The sequence below is a fragment of the Malania oleifera genome, chromosome 7 (assembly GCF_029873635.1).
Source record: "Malania oleifera isolate guangnan ecotype guangnan chromosome 7, ASM2987363v1, whole genome shotgun sequence".
Lineage (NCBI taxonomy): Eukaryota > Viridiplantae > Streptophyta > Magnoliopsida > Santalales > Ximeniaceae > Malania > Malania oleifera.
The window spans coordinates 3781795-3804079 of NC_080423.1; the positions used below are offsets into that span (position 1 = coordinate 3781795).

At 37.5% G+C, this 22285-nt stretch overlaps 1 protein-coding gene across 7 annotated transcripts in view; it reads left to right on the top strand.

Annotated features, from left to right (window-relative positions):
- Positions 1–22285, top strand: part of LOC131160625 (DNA repair protein XRCC2 homolog) — an 81620-nt gene that overhangs the window by 16335 nt on the left and 43000 nt on the right. For all 7 annotated transcript variants that reach the window (XR_009138111.1, XR_009138112.1, XR_009138109.1 and 4 more), the window contains exons 2-4: positions 8183–8330; positions 13042–13205; positions 17671–17741. Coding sequence is in view for 3 of the 7 variants with exons in the window: in XM_058116471.1 (XP_057972454.1) it covers positions 8183–8330; positions 13042–13205; positions 17671–17741 (383 nt within the window). In the remaining 4 variants the exon portion in view is untranslated. The remainder of the gene's footprint in view (positions 1–8182; positions 8331–13041; positions 13206–17670; positions 17742–22285) is intronic.

A 22285-nucleotide genomic window follows, 5' to 3' on the forward strand; every position in this document is an offset into this window, starting at 1 on the left:
AGTTGTAAATTTTGTCCTCGTTTTGAAAGTCAGTTTTTCATTTCTTTAGTTTGAGTCTAGGAATTTTTAAATAAAATCATTCGAATTTTCGAATTGAGCTTTTAGATTTTTAAAATCGAGCTTTTCAAATTCCCAATAAGTCCCTTAACTTTTAAAATTGGGTTTTAATCATGTCTCAAAGCCATTTTTATTACCGGGATTTTCCTTTGAAAAATTGGTCAACTGTAAATTCGGATGGTCAGTAAAACACAAACATGATGTCAAATTTCTGGCAAAGAGGGGGAGGAGGGTACACGTGCCCATAGCACATGAGTGTGCTACAGTTACCAAGGACAGAGAAAATTCGAAATGTACATGCAAAAGTTACAATAATACAGGGAATGTTACAACCAGAGGATGCAGTACAAAGCCACACGGGGGTACATACAGAAAATACAGAAAACAAAAAATAATAATGCGGAAAGTAAAATACAGGGAAACAGGAATGTTACATGGTACAAAGATAAGTCGCAATACAAGAGAGCCTGGGGGTACATCCACATACAGAAAATGCATGAAATTACAAAAAAAAAATCGAAAGCCCTCCAGTCCTCAAACGCCAGCTAGGCAGAGCATCTCCTAAAGACACCTGAGCACTAAAGAGGGAATCAGTTAGTTAGAGCATAAATTCAAGAAAATAAAAATACAAATTCACAAGTGCATGAAGAGAATGACACCTGTCTAGTAATATTCCCTTCCAGCGCAGAAATTCGGTTGAGAGGAAGAATTTGGCGCCAAAAGGATTGCCCAACCTCCCTATAAATAGGGAGCCTCATATTGTAGCTTGGACACCATCAGAGAGCATAGTTACACTTTGCGGAAACTGAGAGAAAAGAGAATGAGGGGGGGGGGGGGGGATTCTGCAGAAATTGAAAGAAACTCAGAGGTTGGTGAAGCTCTGCCAAAGTGCAGAGAGCAGAGAAGAAGAGAAGGGAAGCGGAAAAACTCAGAGATCACCACACAGAACAGCAGAATACCCAGAGCCCCCCAGGAACCCAGAACATACGTAGAAACAGACAAGCCCAGGCTTACCCATCGGAGAGGAAGACCGGAGGAGGAAAAGAAGTAGGGTAAAATCTGAGACTACTTTTATTGCAATCATTCATTTCAGTTGGTAATTGTGTGTGAATGTGCATCATCTTTCTTAAGTTTCATGTTTATGCTTGAATCTGAATTCTGGTTGGGCAGGAATCGGACCCCAAATCTGCTTCCCCGAACCCGAATCTAAGTTTGGGTTCAACCCCCTCAAACCAGACCCATAGATTTGTTTTGAAGTCCCCCCAAACCCATTTTGTTTTAAAAATGTAATCAGGTTCAAACCCGTTTTGAAGTCACCCCCAAGCCCATTTTGTTTCAAAGATAACCGGGCCGAACCCTTTTCTTAAAATACCCTAGCCCAAGTTTTCTTTAAACACCCCTGACCCAGTTCTCATTTTAAAACTGCGGCCCATTTAAAATAAAACCAAGCCCAACTCTCAGTTTTTAAAATACTGGCCCGCAACCACCATGTTTTAAAATGTCCGGCCCAGTTCAAATTGAGTCACATGCCATCTTCGTTTTTAACCCCAAGCCCGTTTTAAACCCTAGCCCGCAGCCCATGGTTTTAGAATTTAACCCAGCCCGTTGGAAAATGACCCGTAGCCCATGGTTTCAAAACTTAACCAGGCCCATTTTAAAGAAAAAATAACCCCGGCCCATTTCTAAAATCTAACCCCGGTCCTTTGTAAACCCGAGGCCCACTGCTGCGAACCTCAAAACCCCCACGTGACCCCAGGCACATGATAGAGCCCTCGTGGCTCACCTGGGGCAATCTGAGTCACACAACACACCTGGGTTGATACCACTCACTGGGTGAGATGAGTTAGCTCATCTTCAACCCAAACTCAAACCCTGAACACTGGTTCTAATAGATTCAAACCACAAACTCATAACGACATTCAAAATCCTCGTCACAATAGTCGAATCACGCACACATCATGTTTCAGTAATGAAAAAAAAAAAAAAAAAACTACTAAGGATCAAAATAAAAAGAAAAAGGAGACTTGGCTTTTTGTTGTCTTCAACAACACGAACAGCCCCCGGATTGAAACCTCTTTCAAATGCTCAGACCGTTCCTTCACCTCGATTCCTCGAACCTCAGATCTTCCAAGATCAGAGTTGGAGCCAGTCAAGGCTTTCAATTTTGCTTTATTATGAACGGAGAGAACCGAGAGGATTTGAAATCTAGGGATTTGGTGAGTTGCTGAGATTTTGGAAGAGGAGAAGATGATGCTTTAGGGTTTCTATTCGATCAAGGATTTTGAGAGAGAAGGAGAGAATCACTGCGAATCGAGTCTTGTGAGAGACAGAAACTTGCAGCCTGGGGTTTCACTCGCGGAGGAGTGTTCGTGAAAGAGGAAGAGGAAGAGAAGGAGAGAAGGAGAGAGGAAGGAAGAAAGAGAGAGCAGAGAGCGCTCAAATGAAAAATGTGAAAAATGAGAGACATTTTTTTGGGGTTTAAATATGTTAAGTCTCGGGACCGCAGGATTCGAACACATGATGTGTTTTGGTCCGTTTGATCAAGTGGTGTACGAGGTGCCTCTGCAGCCGTTGGATCTCTAATCTCCACCAACGGCCAAGTTCGCTGCAAGCATTGATGATGCCTGCATCCCCACTCACCGCGTGACACCTGGCGCTTCCGTCCCCACACGATCAGAACTGTTCGCGGCCAAATCCTAGCCGTTTATCTTGTGCTTCCTCCGAATGTCTAAGATCCCGCCTATCATCAATCCGCGCAAAACCATAACCCACCGTTTGATTTGAACAACTCCGCACGGTCCAGATTCAACCATCCCAGCAATACGTGCATGCCTCATCTCCGCCGTTGGATCGCCACTCCTAAAAAATGGTTGAGATCACCCTAGGGCAGATGCCTCCTTGAGCCTCGTTCCTTCACCCGGTGAGTGACACGCGGGCTGTTTTGTTTCCCACATGCATAGGAGTGGCGTGTTTCCTCTAGGACTGTCCGATCGGCATTCCCATCAACGGTTATGATCGTCCCAGCTAACCGATCTCCACCCAAGTGTTCCCAACCATTCGGATGACGCCGCGTGGACTCCAGTTCTCCATGCACGCAGAGGCACGCTCGCCTCCCCTGTAGTCGTCGGATCCCCCCTCATATCAACGGCCGAGATGAAGCCACGATCCGTCTCCAAGCTCCACTCACCGCATGCCACGTGGCGCGGACGGTCTTGACTAGACCTTAAACCGGTTCCCCCTAGACCGGTCAAAGTTTGAGCGGTTCTCCCCCCTGAACAGGTTTCCAGCGGTTCTTCTTATTTTGATTATTTCATTTGTTTTAATAATTCAATTAAATTCAACAAAAATTATATAAAATGCAGAAAAATTCATGAAAATCCTCGAAAAAATATATTGAAGTTTAAAATCTGTTTTGCACTTGAATAATTCCAAACATTTCATAAAAATTTATAAAAAAGTCCACAAAAATATTTTGAAGCTTAAAAAAATGTTTTGCACCTTAAAAATTCAGAAAAATTCATAAAAATCAAGAAAAATGCTAGAAAATTAAGAAAAAAATCTAAAAATATTTTTGGACTTGATTTTCATGATTTTGCCCTAGTTGTCTTTTTGTTATTTCAAATTTCAAGAAAATTATAAAAAATTCAGAAAAATGGAAGAAAAATCAAGAAAAATATTCTTGAAGTTGAAGATCATTTTTGACACTCTTTTCATCCCGAATGAGTTCCCAAACCTCCCGGAATATTATTTTTCATACTTAGAAAATTCTATAAAAATTTCAAAAATCTGGGAGTGTATTTTTCAAATTATTTTCTTGATTTTCCGATCCCAATGATTTCAAAGGGAGGCATGAGCTCTTCGGAGTACAGTATGCCCCGGTTATGAGGGAATACTTCTATAGTATTTATTTTGTGCATTTCTTCACAATTTTTGAAAGGGAGTAATTTCAAAGGCTTACTAAATTTAATTTGTGAGATAATTTTCAATTAATTAGGTACCATTCGTAAGAACGGGCGTGTAGGGGGTGCTAATACCTTCCCCTTGCGTAACCGAAATCCCGATCCCGACTCTGGCAACGCAGACTGATTCTACCCTTAATCGGGTAGTAATAAAGTGTTCTAACCACACTAAAAGGTTAGTGGCGACTCCATCACACCTTGCTTTCCACGAAAATATTTTTAAAACCACCTTTTACCTCCTCGTCCAAGTTCGCGTCCAGGAATGTCGTGATAGGAGGGTAATAAGGAGTCATAAGAAACATAATTGGAAATGGGGTGTTGAGTACATGTGCATTTACCTTTTGAAATAGCAATAGGAGGATCAACATCATAGGAAGTATGATCATCAAACGAGGAAACCAAAGGCATGGTAGTAGAAGCTAGAAGGGACTCTCTTCTTTGGAGTTGCCGTCGTGAATACACTTGCAAATTAGGATGATCAAGACGGTGAGAAGGACTCAAACTATATGGAGGCTCAGATGGTTTGTTGGACAAGGGCAACAACATAGAATCTGGAAGATTAGGCAAAGGAATAGACTCATTGAACTCAGAAGCGCTCAGTGACTAGGTCTAGTAAGGTGTAGACTCCAAAAATGTAACATCGGGCAGAAACAAAGAAGCGATGTAGCACATGACTATGACAATGATATCCCTTTTGAGTATATGAGTAGCCTAGAAAGACACAGGCACAAGGATCCAACTTATCCACCCAAGGATTTAGTCGATAAACAAAGGACACACACCTAAATATACGAGGAGGAAGAGAAAATAAAGGTGAATTAGGAAAGAGGATGGAGTTTACCACTAAAAACAAAGGATGGCAATATGTTGATCAGATAACAAGCAGTAAGTACAACATCACTCCAACACAAATTGGATAAATGCATTTGATAAAGTAAGGTGCGAGTTATTTCAAGAAGATGTCTATTTTTGTTCTGCAACCCTATTTTGTTGAGGAGTGTGGGCATAGGATGATTGATGAACAATACCAAATTGAGTCATATATGTAGTGAATTGTGTATTGAAAAACTCTTTAGCATTATCACTTTGAAGTATTCGAATTGGCAAAACCAAATTAAGTCTTTATTTCAGAACAAAAGGCACAAAATACATGAAATAACTTAGAACGATCTTTCATTAAATATAACCAACTCATTCTTGAATAATCATCCACAAAGGTTACAAAGTACTGGAAACCCAACTTGGATGCAACCCTACTAAGACCCTAGACATCTGAATTAACTAACATAAAAGGGCTTGCGGCTCGTTTATTGACTCGAGAAGCGAAAGAAACATGATGGTGCTTTCCCAATTGACAAGACTCTCAATTGAGACTTGTCATAAAACTCAAACTAGGAACATGGCATTTTAACTTTTCCAATGAAGGATGACCTAGGCAACAGTGAATTTGAAAAGGTGTGGCAGCCATAGTGCAGGCAGTAGAAGGAGATAGCGGCTCAAAGTGATATAGACCACCAGCTTCACACCCTCCACTAATCGTCTTCCTCGTCTTCAAATCCTAAAAAACCACAAAATTAGGGAAGAATGTCATTGAACAATTTATGGATTTAGTAATTTTGCTAATGGGCATAAAATTGAAAGGAAATTTGGGAATATATAAAGCCGAAGGGAGATAAATAGAAGAAGTGGGATTTATAGTCCCAATTCCCTTGACTGCAGCAGTGGATCCATCAGCAAGAGTAACACATGGTAAATTTGTAGGATATTGAAGAGCGGAGAAAAAGCTAGGTATACTTGTGATATGATCAATGGCAGTGGAGTCTATGACCCAAGGATTAGGATGAGAAGTACTGGATGATAGGCATACTGTTTGATTTTGTGTTTGGGCAAGAGATGCAATGGGAAGAGAATCTTGCTGTGACGCTTGATACTGCTGGAACTTGGAATGCTTTTCCTCTGACATAGTGACATAGATACATTATGTTGCCCCCCACTCGTCCCCAATGATGAGGAGTCAGTGGTGGTTCAATTGGCTGCCCCAAAAGGTGTGAGGTTAGTGGTGGCTGCATTGGCAGCACGTGAAGGTCGGCCATGAAGGCCCCAACACTGCTCTATAGTATGATTATTTCATTCACAATGAGTGCACTTGCGAGGAATACCTATTCTTCGCCTGTCTTTACCACTAGGACCACTCGAACCATCGCGATAACTTTTGCGGTTGTTTGGTAGAGAACTAGAATCACCCTGTGTAACAAGGGCTGTCCTCTTAGAGTCAAATGTAAGAGCAGGAGAATGCGTGCTAAAGGAAGCACGAAGGACACAATAATAAACATTGTAAAATGATGGTAGATCAGCACTACTAAATATTTTGGACCGAACTGCCTTAAACTCAGGTTTTAAGCTTGCTAGAACATGAAGAACTGTCATCTGCTCCCTTTGCTTTTGTTTCTCACGAACGTCGGCAGTTATAGGTTGCGTGACGTTAAGCTCCTCTTGAATTCGCTTTATCTCTCCAAAATAATCTACAATACTCCTATCTCCTTGTTGTAACTGAAAGTACTCTTGGGATAAATCATACATACGTGTAATGTTACTGGAGTATAGAAGTTTGACATAATCCCAAGTCTCCGTGCACGTATCTAGATGCATACACATCTGAGCAATCTGTGGCTCCATCGAATTCCATAAAAGGGAAACAATCAAGGCATCTACCTGAACCCACACTTTTCTCTTCTTATCAAAAGATTCAGATTGGAGCAAGTGGTTAGATTTCTAATAAATTTGAACAGTTTTAGACCATTGAACATAATTCTTTCCATCCAACTTTTGAGTTGTTATTTGTGGCAGCGATGTAGGAAACAAATTCTTGGGATTCATAGATTCCATCCCAACACTCACAAATCAACAACTACACCAAAAACAAGAACAATCAAAACTAAAAAGGACAATCGCAAACTGTGTGAAGCACCGACACAATGACGGACAAGGTGAACAACTCACGATGGCACTTCCACAGCCTCACAACTGAACATATGAATGCTGCCACGGCTCCAAAAAACTCATGAAGAAGCCTTCACAAACCGTGAACAGAAATTAACAAAATGCCGCGAGTTCATGGTCAAAAAAGGTTGAATTTTTGAGCAAAAAAAAGGGCCTAACAGCTTGATAATATAGTCTAAAGAAGCAATCAGAGCATGGCGCGGGGGGGGGGGGGGAGAAGAAAAAAAGTGGCCGGAACTTCACTTGTGTGCCGGCGCACGGGGTTGGCCTTGCTAGCATTTGGCCGGCACATGGGGGCGCATGGGAAGTCCTCCGACGATGGATTTTGTGTCGTGAGTTGTCGGGGGGGGGGGGGGGTCTATTTATGGGTGTATGGTTGGTTTTGTGAAATAATGTGGGATGGAGGTGGATCCGCGAAGGACAGCCGCGGGAATGATGTTTTTCAACGGTGGCTTAAGGGAATAGGGTTTAGGTTGGGTCATGCTCTGATACCATGTTAAGATTTGATTAAAATGAATGACCCAACTTGAAGATAGGTCTCTTCCTCTATTTACAATACAAATTAAATACATTCTAATGACAGTAGTACCCTTACTAACTCTCACTAATTAACATACTAACACACTCAATAATAATAATAATAATACTAAAAGACATATATAACCTCTAACAGTTTTAAACATTGATGGTATATAAGGAGACATGTTATCTTGGGATGATTCATCTTGGTGTAAAGTTTTAAAACATGTTCATGTTACATACGATATTTGGTGATATATGTCATATATTATCCTATTCTCAATTGGGTACAACACAAGAAAACAAATTTATTCCTAATATATGGATTAGGAGTGTGCCCAAAATACTTAACATTTAAGCACTCATCCCCTAAGATAATTTTATTTTATTTTTTTAATTTTTGATGTATACTATATAGAAAGCGGGCTGGAGATAAATTATCCTTTTGTTGATGACACAACTAAACATGGGTAGAGGGGGTATGATATCATGTCTCATCCTATCCTTAATCCCCATTGTCCCACCAAATGAATGAGCTTAAGTGGCCAAATATTTGGGTTGTATATATATTTTTTGCATCCAAAACAACTAAATTTGACACCCTTATATTATGAACTATAAATTTATGCTTGTTTTGTTTCATGTAGGCTTCAGTCAATTGCATTCTTCCGAAAGAGTGGAACGGTGTGCACTATGGAGGATTGGAGTGTCTAGTATTTTACATTGACTTAGATTGTAACTTTGATATATTACGACTTTCACAATCATTGAAGCATCGAATTATGGAGGCTAATGGTAACTATACTATATTTCACCGTAGTGCTTCTTTTTGTTGACTTTCCTTTTATATTTTTGTAAAATATATGCTTTTGAATGCTTAGTATTTTGGTCTAGTTTCTTTCTCTCATGTTCATGTTGTTATCAAGTAAAAAAGCATTCTTTTGGAAACTTTTGTTTTGTAAAATGTGCCTCTCTTAAATTTGGCACCAGATATCTTTTTTCTTTTAAATTTATTTATAAATAATGTTTCTTCTTTTAGTGCAACATATACAAGCTTTATCATGTCCCTATTCTGGTGCGTGACCAGCCATGGCTCCATCCAAAATCCAGTGGAGGCTGGCTTACGGAAGAAATAGTTTCACAAAAATCATCATTTTTGTAATAAGCTGGTTAAGAAAGAGTATTTGTTAAAACACAAGTTACATACATATGTTGCATAATGCAAGCAAGTTTTACTTTCACCAACAAGTTCTTTAGATTGGAATTTTACTTTATATACAACATTATTCACACTTATTGGACTAAATATGTTCACCAACAAAACAAAGGCTTTTTGTATTCTTGCCAACATTCTAGTACATGTCATCATGTCAAAAAGTGGCAATCTCTTGGAAAGATTCAATAAATGGAGCTTTCATTTTGTCCAATTGAACCTGAAACTGTTGGAAGTAGGGTGAGAAACCACAAGCTCACTAGACATTCTTAATCCCCCATTATTCAAGTTAGGATTTCACTATTTTAAGATGTGATTTCAATATATGCATGCTTAATCATATTGTCATGAACACATTTTTACAATCTCTATCTAGAGTATTATTACAAGGTACCCAAATTATACACAATACAATATCATTTCAGCATAGCGGCAACATCTTGAACAAGCACTAATTTTCAGCTTGGCCAAGATTGCTTGAAGTGGAAAATACCCTCTGGAGGTTTAGCGCCTTTCACCCAAGGAAGACACAATCCCTACTTGCTCAAGTTTCACAATATCACAACCACAAACAACAAACAGTGCTAGCTATTTTACATAGTAGCAATTCAATAAATGCGCACAGAGGCTATGCCATGGCAAACAAACTATCTTTGTTACAAGATCAATATCCATCACATGTAAATATCCCAACTACAGCAAAAAAAAAAGGCAGCTATGAAATCCCAGGAGAACATATGTGCTGCCATATCTATTTAATAGAAAATAACAAGCTTAAAATCCTTTCTTATTTGGATTTGATTTCATGCAAGTTTCTAATTTTTTCCTTGAAAAAATCAACTCTACCCTAACCCAAAGATGAATAAATGAAAATTAAGGACACCTACATTGGTAATCAGCTTCTCCAATTTATTTTGATATTCCTCTGATTTTTCTGTATTCCTGATTTTCCCTGAATTTTCTTGATTTTGCTTAATATTCTGCAGAATCCTCTCTCTCTTTCTTTATCTATCTCTTTGGAACTGGGGTTGTAAACAATTGGTAACAGGTTTATTTGCTGTCGCTGGTATTCCAATGCTGGAAACAGATTGGGACAGCAGCAAATGGGCTCCTGCTGTGCTGCCAGCCGTCTCCTCCTGGCTTCAGCATGCCACTTTACTGTTTCATTTTTTATGTTTCTGTCCCGAACCTGTGTTATTTATGTTTTGACATGTACTTTCTTTATTTCCTTTCATTTAAGCCCTTCCTATGATTAATAAATTCAATCTCCAAATCAATTAACTTAAACTTAATTAATGCACAACATGCTTAGTATAAACTCATTCAATGCAAAAGCAAATGCAACAATCATGCAATTTATGAAAGGAATTTAAATTTACGATGGCTTAAAGAGTATGGTTATCACATGCTTTGCATAATTAATTTGTTTTTGTTTTTTCTTTTTTTATACAATTTACATTTACAACTCTTTCATTGGCCTTTTATACCATTGCTTTTAGGGGTTTTGGCAAAGGAAAGGATAGGAAAGCTCTATGGTGTTGCATTTTTATGGCTATTATTTGGTGTGTTTGGTTGAAAAGGATTGCTAGAATATTCAAAGGAGTGGCTACTGCTAAAAATTTGCTTTGGAGTAGAGTGGTATATCCCACGTTGCTGTGTGTGTCAGCAAATGGATTTTTTTATCATGTTTCTCTGGAAGATTTGCAGCAGGATTGGTGGGCCCTGTTACATTGATTTTGGTTCTTGGCTTAGGTTGCATTCTTTGTAACTAGTTTCTGTTGATGTAAAGGGAGGATTTCTTATTCTCCCTGTCTTTTCTTTGTTCTTTTCCTTTCTCTTTCTAATACAGTTCTTTGTTTATAAAAAAAAAATGGTCATTTTCTTCATCTTGTCTATTGTGCATTCTAAACTATGGCAAATTAATTGTCTCTAGATATTTGGGGCATGTCAGTTTGGATAATTATTGAGTCTTGTTTGATTTTTAGAAAAGTGTCAAAATGGTTAAGTCGTGGTTTTTAAACCTGGACCAGTGACCATCTGGTGAAGTCACTGAGTTGGTTGGACTAGTCAAATTAGGTTAACCTGGTTATTAAACTGCTGTTATGAAATAAGGCGTAATATTTATGTTGTATGCATATGTCTTTGTGTAAAAATAGCTTAAAAAATAGGAATTTAATATTTTTACTGTTTTTATTAAGCAAATAACATATGTAAAATATCAAGAAGCGTTTAAATATAATATCATTTTTCTAACACAAGGTGATGGCTCCTTGGTTGGATGCTTCTTCACTCTCCAGAAGACCAGAGTTCAAACTCCTGCCCCTTCTTATTTTGTACAGTATACTCACTTCTTAACAATTTTCTAACAGGTCAATTTGCTTGACCCACTGGGTTCAGCCCGTTCACTTAGAGTCATGCTGAGTCAGTTGGGTTGATTCTGTTTCCACTCAAATCTAGTTATGAGCCTCTGTCTGGACCAGCCAAGCCATCGGGTCTGATCAGGCCGGCTGGTCATGTCATGGTTTATAAACCGTGGTTTAAGTACGTGGTGTTTGTTTAACTTCAATAAATTGTCATTTCCAGGAGGAATGTTGTTTAGTTAGAAATTGGAGCATGTCGCCTTGAATGCATGTATGTCAATTCCTTTTTCATTTCTTTATCTCATATATTCTTAGTTGTTGTTCAATGTGTAATCCAACCATGATACTACTCTCTTTTTAGCTCATGTTATGCTTCTTTTCAAGCTTTTATTTGTCTGTCAGGGTCCTTGACCTTGTATTGTACAAAGGGTAACATTATTGTTTTGAGATGAATATTGTAGATATGTGATCTTTGTGTCTAGTACTATATTATCTACCAAGGAGGAAGGTCTCATGAAACCCTTAAAACTTTGATTGATTGATGAAAATGAAGTGAAAGCTTTCCAACATCTTTAGCTAGAAAATGCATCGTTTGGAAATTAAAAGCTTTATTTTCTCTCAACTTTCCAAACATCTGTGGAAAGTAGCTTGTTTTAATTTTTGGCCACTTTTTTTCGTGACTTGATTTTCCCACACAGTTGCCCATGCTACGTGTTGAGTGTTGAGCGCATCTTTTAATCTTCTATTGAAATGGCTTTGTGTACCATTGACCATTTAGTTTACCTTTTCGTTGCCAATAAAATTCTATTAATTAAGAATTAGAGTTAGATAAAATGCCTTCGTTCCTTTTTTATTTGCAATTGTCCTTATACTTTAGGAGCTATCATTGTTAAAATGCCTCTTATTATTCTCTTTGAATTTTTTCACCTTCTGTGTTTTAAAATGGAAAATATCTAATTTTTTATATGTAATCTTGTAATTTTGATTGTTAAAGCACATATTATGACATTCTTCTTTTTGTTCTTTGTTAATGTTAAGTGGTAGTGCTCTTGAAATTGCAATTTATTCCCATCAAATAGTGCTAGAACTTTAGATATTACACTTAATATACAAAAAATTATTGTTCTTGGCTTTTAATTGCTATATTCAATTCGAAAACTTATATATGTGTATGGTAATGTGTATTGGAAAAAAAAAAAAACATTCATAAGAGTGTGCAATGTCATTGAGTTTCTGGACTAATGGCAATATAGTTATGTTACTTTTTATGCATTCTAGGAAAATGAAATAGCTAGTTTCCTAGATAAACAGGGGATTAGTTTCTGTGCTGCTTGAAAAAGTGGAAATTGAAGTTTATTTCCAGGAAATAGCTTTCCTTCCTATAAGATTTATTTGCTTCATATTTGCTCCTGCATTTTTATGAAAATAGGATGCTGGAATTTGCTTTCATGTGACTAAGGTCAATTGTTGTATATTTGAAATTATGGACTATATAGTATGCCTATTCTCATGAATGGGAATAACAGATGTTGGCATTTATATGATTACTAGTGAAAATAATTTTATTTAAAAAAAATAAAACTATGTGTGGTGCAAAAAATTGAGTCGATGGTATGGTCCCAACCATGTGATTTTGGGGTTTTTAATTGGAAACTTGTATGTGGTTGATGAAGATTCATTTTTTTTCCTTTTTTTTGGATGCATTCCCTTCCTGTGTGGTATGTTAAAATGGGCTTCGTGTTTGCTCGTTTACTTGGAAACTTTTTAGTGTGTTCCTTCCATACTTCATCTATCACAGATCAATATAAATGCAATATATATATTCCTTCTTATTGTTTAATGCTTTTATGTACCAAGGTGAGATGATGATGTCTTTCTTGACTCAATGCAACAAATTGTGGGATGTATTTAAATTTGCTTTAATTATGTACAGGAGCATACAGTGAAATATATGGGGACAAAAACAATGATGTTTGGAACTATGAGACAAAGGAGGAGTCCTGTGTCATTTACAATGAAGAATTATTTGCAGCGTGCATGAGACGGTTCTTATACATGCGATGTTATGATAGCTTTGAATTTCTTTCCACGCTGAAGGTGCACAAATATTTACTTGAATGTTGGCTACCTAAAGAAAATTCTATTTTAAATATTTTTTGTGAAAGATTCTGTTCTATGTTGCTCTAAGCTTTCTACTGTTGTAACTTGTAAGTTTTATTTTATTTTATTTTTTGATAAACAAATAATTATATTAAAGGAAGAAAGAAGGGTTACAATCAAGAAAATAGAAAAAGGGAAAAAGAGAAAACAGGGGGACAAGATATCTTTTCTTTACAATAAGAAAGCAACTAAACAAGAAGTAAATTCAGAAGGTAGAAACACATCAATTAGCCAGCCAATCCCACTGCATGTCTTCCAAAGAATGCAGGAAGAATCCATTATCCGAATGCTGGTGAGATGCAAAGAAAACCACTCTGCTCCAATGCATTACTGGAAGGGGTAGTCCCTTAAAATTTTTTGGCATTTCTTTCCATCCAGATGCACCAAATAATACCCAGGACAGTACACCTCCATAGAACTTTCCTCTCCTTTCTCTTACCAAAGGCTCCAAGCGCGGTAGTACAAAAAGAATCCAAAGAAGCTGGGCAAACCCAAAATTTCTCCAAAAATCCCAAATAAATTATTCCCTAGTCCTCAAGAGAAAGGACAATGTAGAAACAAGTGCGCGTAGGTTCCTTGTTCCTGTAGCAGAGGACGCAATCTTCGGGAGATATGGTCTTGTAGGGTCTTTGCTTCTGAAGTAGATCAGTAGTATTCATAAATAATAAAATACCTGCAAATCAATTATATAGTAAAAAATATCACTAGCATTATTATTATTATTATTTTTGGATACGCCGGGTTTCCTGGGTTTGCGCGCCAGACTAATCCCACGCCTATGCCAGCTGTGCCCTCAGCCAACACGTAGGAGGTAAATCGCAGATGTGCGCTGCAGGCGGCAGGGTTTGAACCCCAGATTTCACCTTTGTCCAAGGTCGTCTGGTGAACCTCCTTACCACCTGAGCTTATGTCCAGGGGCATATCACTAACATTATTATTGTTATTATTTTGAATGGATGTAAGGAAATTTTATTAATACCTTCCTAAAACACAAACACCAGACAAAACTACAGACAAGGAGAACAGCAGCAGAAAACAACCTGCTGAACTAACAACAAACAGAAAACACAACATACAGAAAAAGCAACTGACCGCTGATTGTTATAATTATAATTATTATAATAATAAAAAAAAAAAATAATAATAATAATTATTATTATTAGTTCAACTACTGGTTCAACCTTCCGATTCAATGGTCTGACCATTTGGATTGGCCTTCATAGTATACACCTAGCGACAACCAACCACAAACTTATCAGGAGGAAGAGGTACTAACTCCCAAGTATCATTATCTTGTGGTGCATGCTTCTCTGCAACCATTCCAGTCCTCCACCTAGAATGGGATATGGCTTCAGAAATAGATTTTAAAAGAGCAAATAGAAGACAGATATGAACAAAACAGTAATTTGAGGGTGATAAGAAATCATAACAAACAAAATTAGAGATTGGATGTTTGGTACAAGTGCATTTACCTTTTCAAACAGCTATTGGAGGATCTACATCTTGGGAAATAGGATAATTTGACAAGGGAACTAGAGGTGTAGAAGTGGAAGTTGGACGAGGCTCCCTTCCTTTGGGCTGCGTGTGTACAACTACAAAAGTCGAATGATCCAAGCTATTCGAAGGACTCAAATTGGATGAAGATGTAGGAGGATTGGGTGGAGATAATAGATTAGGAGTTGGAAGGCCAGGAAGTGGAAGGGACTCGTTAACAGGAATCGAGGACTTAGAATAATATGGTGTAGACTCAAAAAGGAATATTAGCAAAACAAAGAATTGATGTGAAGTAGGGTATAGCATTGATATCCCTTTTGAGTTCAGGAACAGCCCAGAAAAATACATTTGACAGCATGAGGATTCAACTTATGCATTCCTGAACTTAATGGATGGATAAAGGACATAGAGCCAAATATACGAGGAAGAAGTGACTAGCAAGGACAAAGGTGCATTAGGGAAGATAACTGAATATGGGATTTACCAAAGACAAAAGATGACATTTTATTGATGAGAGAGCAAGTAGTGAGCATGGCATCACTCTAGAAAACTTTGGGGACATTCATATATACAATAGGGTATGACTAGCTTTACTTTTGAAAAAAAAAAGGGTATGACGAACTTCAAAATGTCTGTTTTCTTGGTTTGCAACTCCATTTTGTTGTGGAGTGTGGCCACAAGATGACTAATGGATCATACAAGAGTTAATTGTATAGGTAGTGAATTGGGTATTGAAGTACTCCTTCACATTATTGCTATGAAGTATGCTTACTGGCATATCAAATTGAGTCTTAAACAACTTGGAACAATCTTTCATTGAATAAACCAGATCAGTCATCAACAAATGTAACGAAGTTTCAAAACCACAACTTTCATGTGACACGAGCACATGACTAAAACCCCAAACATCGGTATGGACTAACATGAAAGTGCTGACCACCCATTTATCCACTCAGGAAGCAAGGGGAACATGATGATGCTTTCTCGATTGACAAAGACTCACTCTCAAGATTAGACATAGAACTCAAAGTTGGAACTAGCTGTTTTAACTTGCTGAATGAAGGATGGCCTAGGCAACAATGGATTCGATGGCACTGCAGGCAATAGGAGGAGAGAAACTCAAAGTAATAAAGTCCACCAGCCTCATGTCTTGTGCCAATTGTCTTCTTTGTCTTCAAATCATGAATAACAAAATCAGGAAATAAGGTTACAGAACAATTTATTCTCTTCGTAATCTTATTAGTAGACATTAGACTGAAGTTTGAATGGTGATTTAGGAATGTACAAAACAGAAGGAAGAAAGATGGAGGGGGCAGGATTTATTGTTCCTATCCCCTTAATTGTCATGGCAGACCCATAAGCAAGGGTAACTTGAGGTAGATTTTCATAATACTAGAGGGCAGAAAAGAAGTTACACCTGTCTTATGGAGGCTGCAGAGTCGATAACTTAGGGACTAGTGGTAGTGATACTAAATGGCATTGTAGGATTACCTTTATGAAAAAAAGATGTAGTGTGATGAGATGCTTGCTGGGATGCCTAATACTGCAGGAATTGTGAATACTCCTCTGAGACAGTTATAGTATTTTGTTAACTTGAACAAGTGATTGACAAGGGAAACATACTTTTGAGATTTGGGGACTCCATTCCCAACACACAAACATACATCCTTGATACAAACAGCAAATCAGCAATACACAGGGAGCAACATGCTTTTGGACTCCATCCCAACACACACAACCTTCGACAACCGGAGCAAACCACAAGCACATGACGAATGGATCACAAACACAGAACATACCACTGTTTCAGGCCCCAATGGACTCAATAAATATCGACAAACAGCTTCAGGCAGTACCAAACAATCATTACCTGGGTGCTGACCATGAGCAACTAACAGAAGGATTCGAAGACTGTAGAAGGAATTCAGGCCAAAAACATGCCTGTATAACCTTCATGTGCTGGCGTGTGGAGTCGGCCCTGCTTGCCTTTGACCAGTGTGTGAGGGCGCATGGGAGGAGCTCTGGTGATGGGAATCCAGTGGTGGATGATCAGCAATATGTGGGTGGCTTGGTGTTGGTTTTGCGAAATCTAAAGAGGTTTTTGTGTTCCTAAACTGGCAGTGTCGTCCAGGAAATTTCCTGCGAATGCTGTGCTTTCCAGCAACTGCTGGCTGTTTTTCAGGCCTATGTTGGTGCTGGCAATTCTCCTAGGATGGTAGACATGCAGCGGATTTAGGGTTTTAGGCTTTGGAAATCAGGGTTTAGGTATCATAATCATGCTCTGCTGTTGAAGAATTGGGTAAAATGGAAGTCCTAATCATGATGATAGGTCTCTCCCTCTATTTATAATATATGTCAAGTATATTCCAATGACCATAATACCCTTACTAACTCATGCCTACCAACATAACACTAGCACATATAAATAATGCTAAATGACCAAAATAACCGTTAACAGTACTAAAAGCTCTTATACCATGTTAGCTCCCTTGAACTCATTGTCTTTGGGAATGTGGGTTTTTCTGATATACAGTGAGATTGGTTGGCTCTATTAAGCTGATCTTTTTTGTCATTTTGTTCCTTAAATATTTATATTTTTTATTTTGTATCTTTTGCTTTGGTTAGGAGGATTTGTTACCTTCTCTGCACATTCTTTCTTCTTTTAGTAAAGTTTCTTTTTCTATTAAAAAAATGCGATTGAATTTATACACATCCAGATGGTATTTAAGTTTATTTATTCTGGGAACTCTATAAAGAAATGAGTAAAGTTCAAATGCCCCAGAGTTAGGAAGCATCAATTTGGTGCAACCTTGTTATAATGGCTTCATTGAATTTGTGCACTATGCTAAGTTAGATTGTTGAAATTATCGTCAAATTTATTTATTTTGTTTATTTTATTGAATTGCAGACTTTGCATTATCAGCTTCGGAAGGAAAGAGAAGAACAAGGTGTAAGCATTTATTTCCTTATGATTGACAGGTATGCTTTGATCCTTGAACTATCATGAATTTAAAGTTTTTTGGGGGGCTTCATCGTAATTATTACATTGATTTTTAATTTTGTTGTTGATGTGGTCTGGGGAAGGGGAATTGGAAGGGATTGTATTTCATTGCCAAATAATCAACCTAATCCTACTAGACTGTACTGATTTATAAGAAAAATCAAAATTAAAAATATTGCAACTTAACCCCTTCGAAGTCAATGCCCCTATGACTTATTATTTTAAATAAAACGCCCCAAAACTCCCTCAATGCAACCCTACTGACCTTAGAACAGCAAAGGCTGACCCTATTCTTCAGAATCAACCTCCAAAGAAGATTGGATTGGTTCATCTACCCTGTGGCTTCTCATCCTACATCAATTCTCCCTCACTGTAAAAAACTTGACTTTGTTTAGTCAGGGAAAGGAGGCCATCATAGGAGGAATTATTATACTGCATAGGAAAGAACTTGACAATAATCAGTGAAGATGACAGCAAAAACATGGATTATTTATTTATTTTTTTCTTCTCCTCCTTGGTATTGTGTGTTAGCGTTGTTGTTTTGCGTCAACAATCAACACTTCTTCCTATGGCCCAGGTGTTGCATCCGTGCTTCATTAGTTGGAAATCTTGAGAGCTGGGTCTTAAAGTTTTCTGCTTTTCCACCACCCTTGAAATCAAAATAGAAGTCAATTTTCCTCTTACAAAATTTTTGTTGAAATTTCCATAAACTATAGAAATTTAGTGAAATCTTGAAATCTCAGAAAAATTTGTTTTTGACAATTTGACCATGAAAATTTTTTTTCCCTTAAAATTGAAATTTGAGTTTTAAAATTTAAATTGAAATTATTCTTAATAAATCTTCTTTTTGCTTGGAAATTGTTAGTAATTGGGTAAAATGGAAGACCTAAACTTAATGATGGGTCTCTCCCTTTATTTATAATATATATAACTACAATAGGAATGACCATAATACCCTTACTAACTCGAACTTATTACTAAAAAAACTCTAACATAATAATAGTAATGCTAAAAGACTAAATAACCTTAACACTCCCCCTCAAGCTAGAGCATATATATCATATGCTCCTAGCTTGTTACAAATGAATTTCACACGAGCACCTCCCAAGGCTTTAGTGAACAAGTCGGCATGCTGAAACTTAGACCTCAGATGAGAGGTCGTGATGAGCTTCTGTAAAAGTTTCTCTCGAATAGAGTGGTAATCAACTTCAATGTGCTTTGTTTGCTCATGGAAGATAGGGTTGGAGGCAATATGAGTAGCAGCTCGATTATCACACATTAACTCCATAGGCTGAGAATGTGGAAAACTTAGTTCTTTCAACATGTTCTTCAGCCAAACAAGTTCACATGTAGTGTGTGCCATAGCCCTATACTCTGACTCAACGCTCGACCTGCCAACCATTGTTTGTTTCTTACTTTTCCAAGACACCAAATTACCACCGACAAAGATACAATACCCGTGGATCTTTGATTGGATGGTGATTTGGCCAATCTACATATGTATATCCTTGAATATGAGTGTGACCTCGATCCTGATATAAGAGTCCTCTCCCTAATGCACCTTTGAGATATCTCAAAATACGAATTACTACATCCTAGTGACTTGTTCTTGGGGAATCGAGAAATTGACTCACAACACTTGTTGCGAAGGATATATCTGCTCAATTGATTGTGAGATAATTCAACTTTCCAACAAGTCTCTGGTACCGACCTGGGTTAGGCAAGAAATCACCCATATTTGGCATTAACTTACTATTGGGATCCATGGGTGTGTCAACATGTTTAGATCCAAACAGCCCCGTCTCATTTAAAAGATCAAGAACATACTTCCTCTGTGACAAGACAGTTCTCGTACGAGATCTCGATACTTCTATACCCAAAAGTACTGCAATGGTCCCAAGTCTTTGGTCTGAAACTTACTCTGTAGAAAAAGCTTTAGGTCCTACTTGCCATGATCATCATCACCAGTGATCACAATGTCATCCACATATACAATAAGCAAAATACTGCCTGATGGAGTATGGCGATAAAATACAGAGTGATCTATTGCACATTGATGAGGCCAGACTCAAGTACTACAACACTAAAATGGCCAAACCATGCTCTTGGAGATTGTTTTAATCCATACAATGACTTCTTGGGCCGACATACTAAGCCTTATTCCCCCTGAGCAACAAACCTAGGGGGTTGCTCCATATATACCTCCTCATGAAGATCAACATGTACGAAAGCATTCTTCACATCTAATTGATGTAGAGGCTAATGACAAGTGGTGGCTAAAGAAATGAACAAACGTACTGAGGCAAGTTTAGCAATTGGGGAGAATGTGTCTGAATAATTCAACCATACACTTGAGTATACCCCTTAGCAGCAAGGTGGGCCTTCAGATGAGCCACAGTACCATTTGCATTGACTTTCACATTGTACACCCAACGACAACCAACCATAGACTTATTAGTAGGAAGAGGTACCAAATTATAAGTATCATTATCATGTCGTGCATGCATCTCATCAACCATTTCTGTCCTCCACCCAAAATGGGATAGGGCTTCAGAAATAGGTCTTGGAAGAGCAACGGGAGACAGAGTACTAACAAAACAATAATAAGAAGGTGACAAGAAATCATACAACAACAACAACAACAACAAAACCAAACCTTAGTCCCACTAAGTGGGGTCGGCTATATGAATCCTTTTCCGCCAATTTATGTGATCATGGACCATTTCTTTTGATAGATTTAAGGATATTAAATCCTTACTCACTATCTCCTCCCAAGTTATTTTAGGTCTACCTCTACCCCTTTTACTGCCCCCCACAGTAATTAAGTCACTCTTCCTCACAGGTGCACTATAAGGCCTACGTTGCAAGTGTCCATACCATCTGAGTCGTCCCTCCCTTATCTTATCTTCTATAGGAGCTACACCTAACTTACCACGAATATGTTCATTCCTTAATTTATCTTTCAATGTTATATCACTCATCCATCTAAGCATCCTCATCTCGGCAACTTTTACTTTTTGGATATTATGTTTCTTCGTCGCCCAACATTTCTATCCATATAGCATAGCTGGTCTTATAGCTGTCCTATAAAACTTCCCTTTCAATTTTAAGGGTATTCTACAATCACATAGCACACTTGAAGCACTTCTCCATTTTACCTAACCTGCTTTAACTCTATGCATTACATCATCTTCAATTTCTTCTTCAGCTTGCATAATAGATCCAAGGTATCGAAATCTACAAGTGCTATTTATTTCTTCATCATCAAGTTTAACTTTGTCTCCAATATTCCCTCTATCATTACTAAAATTACATTTCATATATTCTGTTTTATTTCTACTTGTCCTAAAGTCTCTAGATTCCAAAACTTTTCTCCATAATTCAAACTCAGCCTCTACTCAGTCCCTAGTTTCGTCAATTAATGCAATATCATCTGCAAACAACATACCCCATGGAACCTCCTTTTGAATACTCTTATTCAATTGGTCCATCACTATAGCAAAAAGATAAGGACTCAAAGCAGATCCTTGATGTACACCTATGGTAGTTGGAAATTCTCTAGTTTCTCCATCTATAGTCCTTATACTAGTCATTACTCCATCGTACATATCCTTAATGACATCGGTATACCTACAACATACACCCTTTTTTTCTAAAACCCACCATAGAACTTCCCTAGGTATCCTATCATATGCTTTCTCAAGGTTAATAAATATCATATGCAAGTCCCTCTTCTTTTCCCTAAACTTTTCCATTAATCTTCTTAAAAGATAAATAGCTTCTGTGGTAGATCTCCCAGGCATAAAACCAAATTGATTTTCTGAGATCTTCGTTTCTAACCTTAATCTTTGTTCAACTACTCTTTCCCATAGTTTCATTGTATGACTCATAAGTTTAATTCCTCGATAGTTATTACAATTTTGAATATCTCCTTTATTTTTGTATATAGGTATTAAAGTGCTTTTCCTCCATTCATTTGGCATTTTCTTAGTTTTTACAATTGTATTAAATAAATTAGTTAACCATATAATTCCGTTATCACCCAAGCATTTCCAAACTTCAATTGGGATGTTATCTGGTCCCATAGCTTTCCCATTTTTCATTTTTTTAGTTCAAACTTAACTTCGTTAACTCTAATTTTGCGAATAAATCTTATATTTTTAGTCTTTTCCTCATTTGACAATTCTAAGTTTAAGCCTTCTATTTGGTTTTCGTTAAACAACTTACTAAAGTAACTTCGCCATCTTTCTTTAATATCTTCGTCCTTAACCAAGACAATATCATCCTCACTTTTTATACATTTTACATTTCCTAAGTCCTTACTCTTCCTTTTTCTAGCTTTAGCAAGTTTAAATATATCTCTTTCCCCTTCTTTTGTACCTAATCTATTATACAAACTATTAAATGATCTATATTTGGCTTCACTAACGGCCCTTTTTGCATCTTTTCTTGCCTCCTTATATTTTTCAAAGTTATTTCTGTTTCTACATTTTTGCCACGTTTTATACCAAATTCTTTTTGT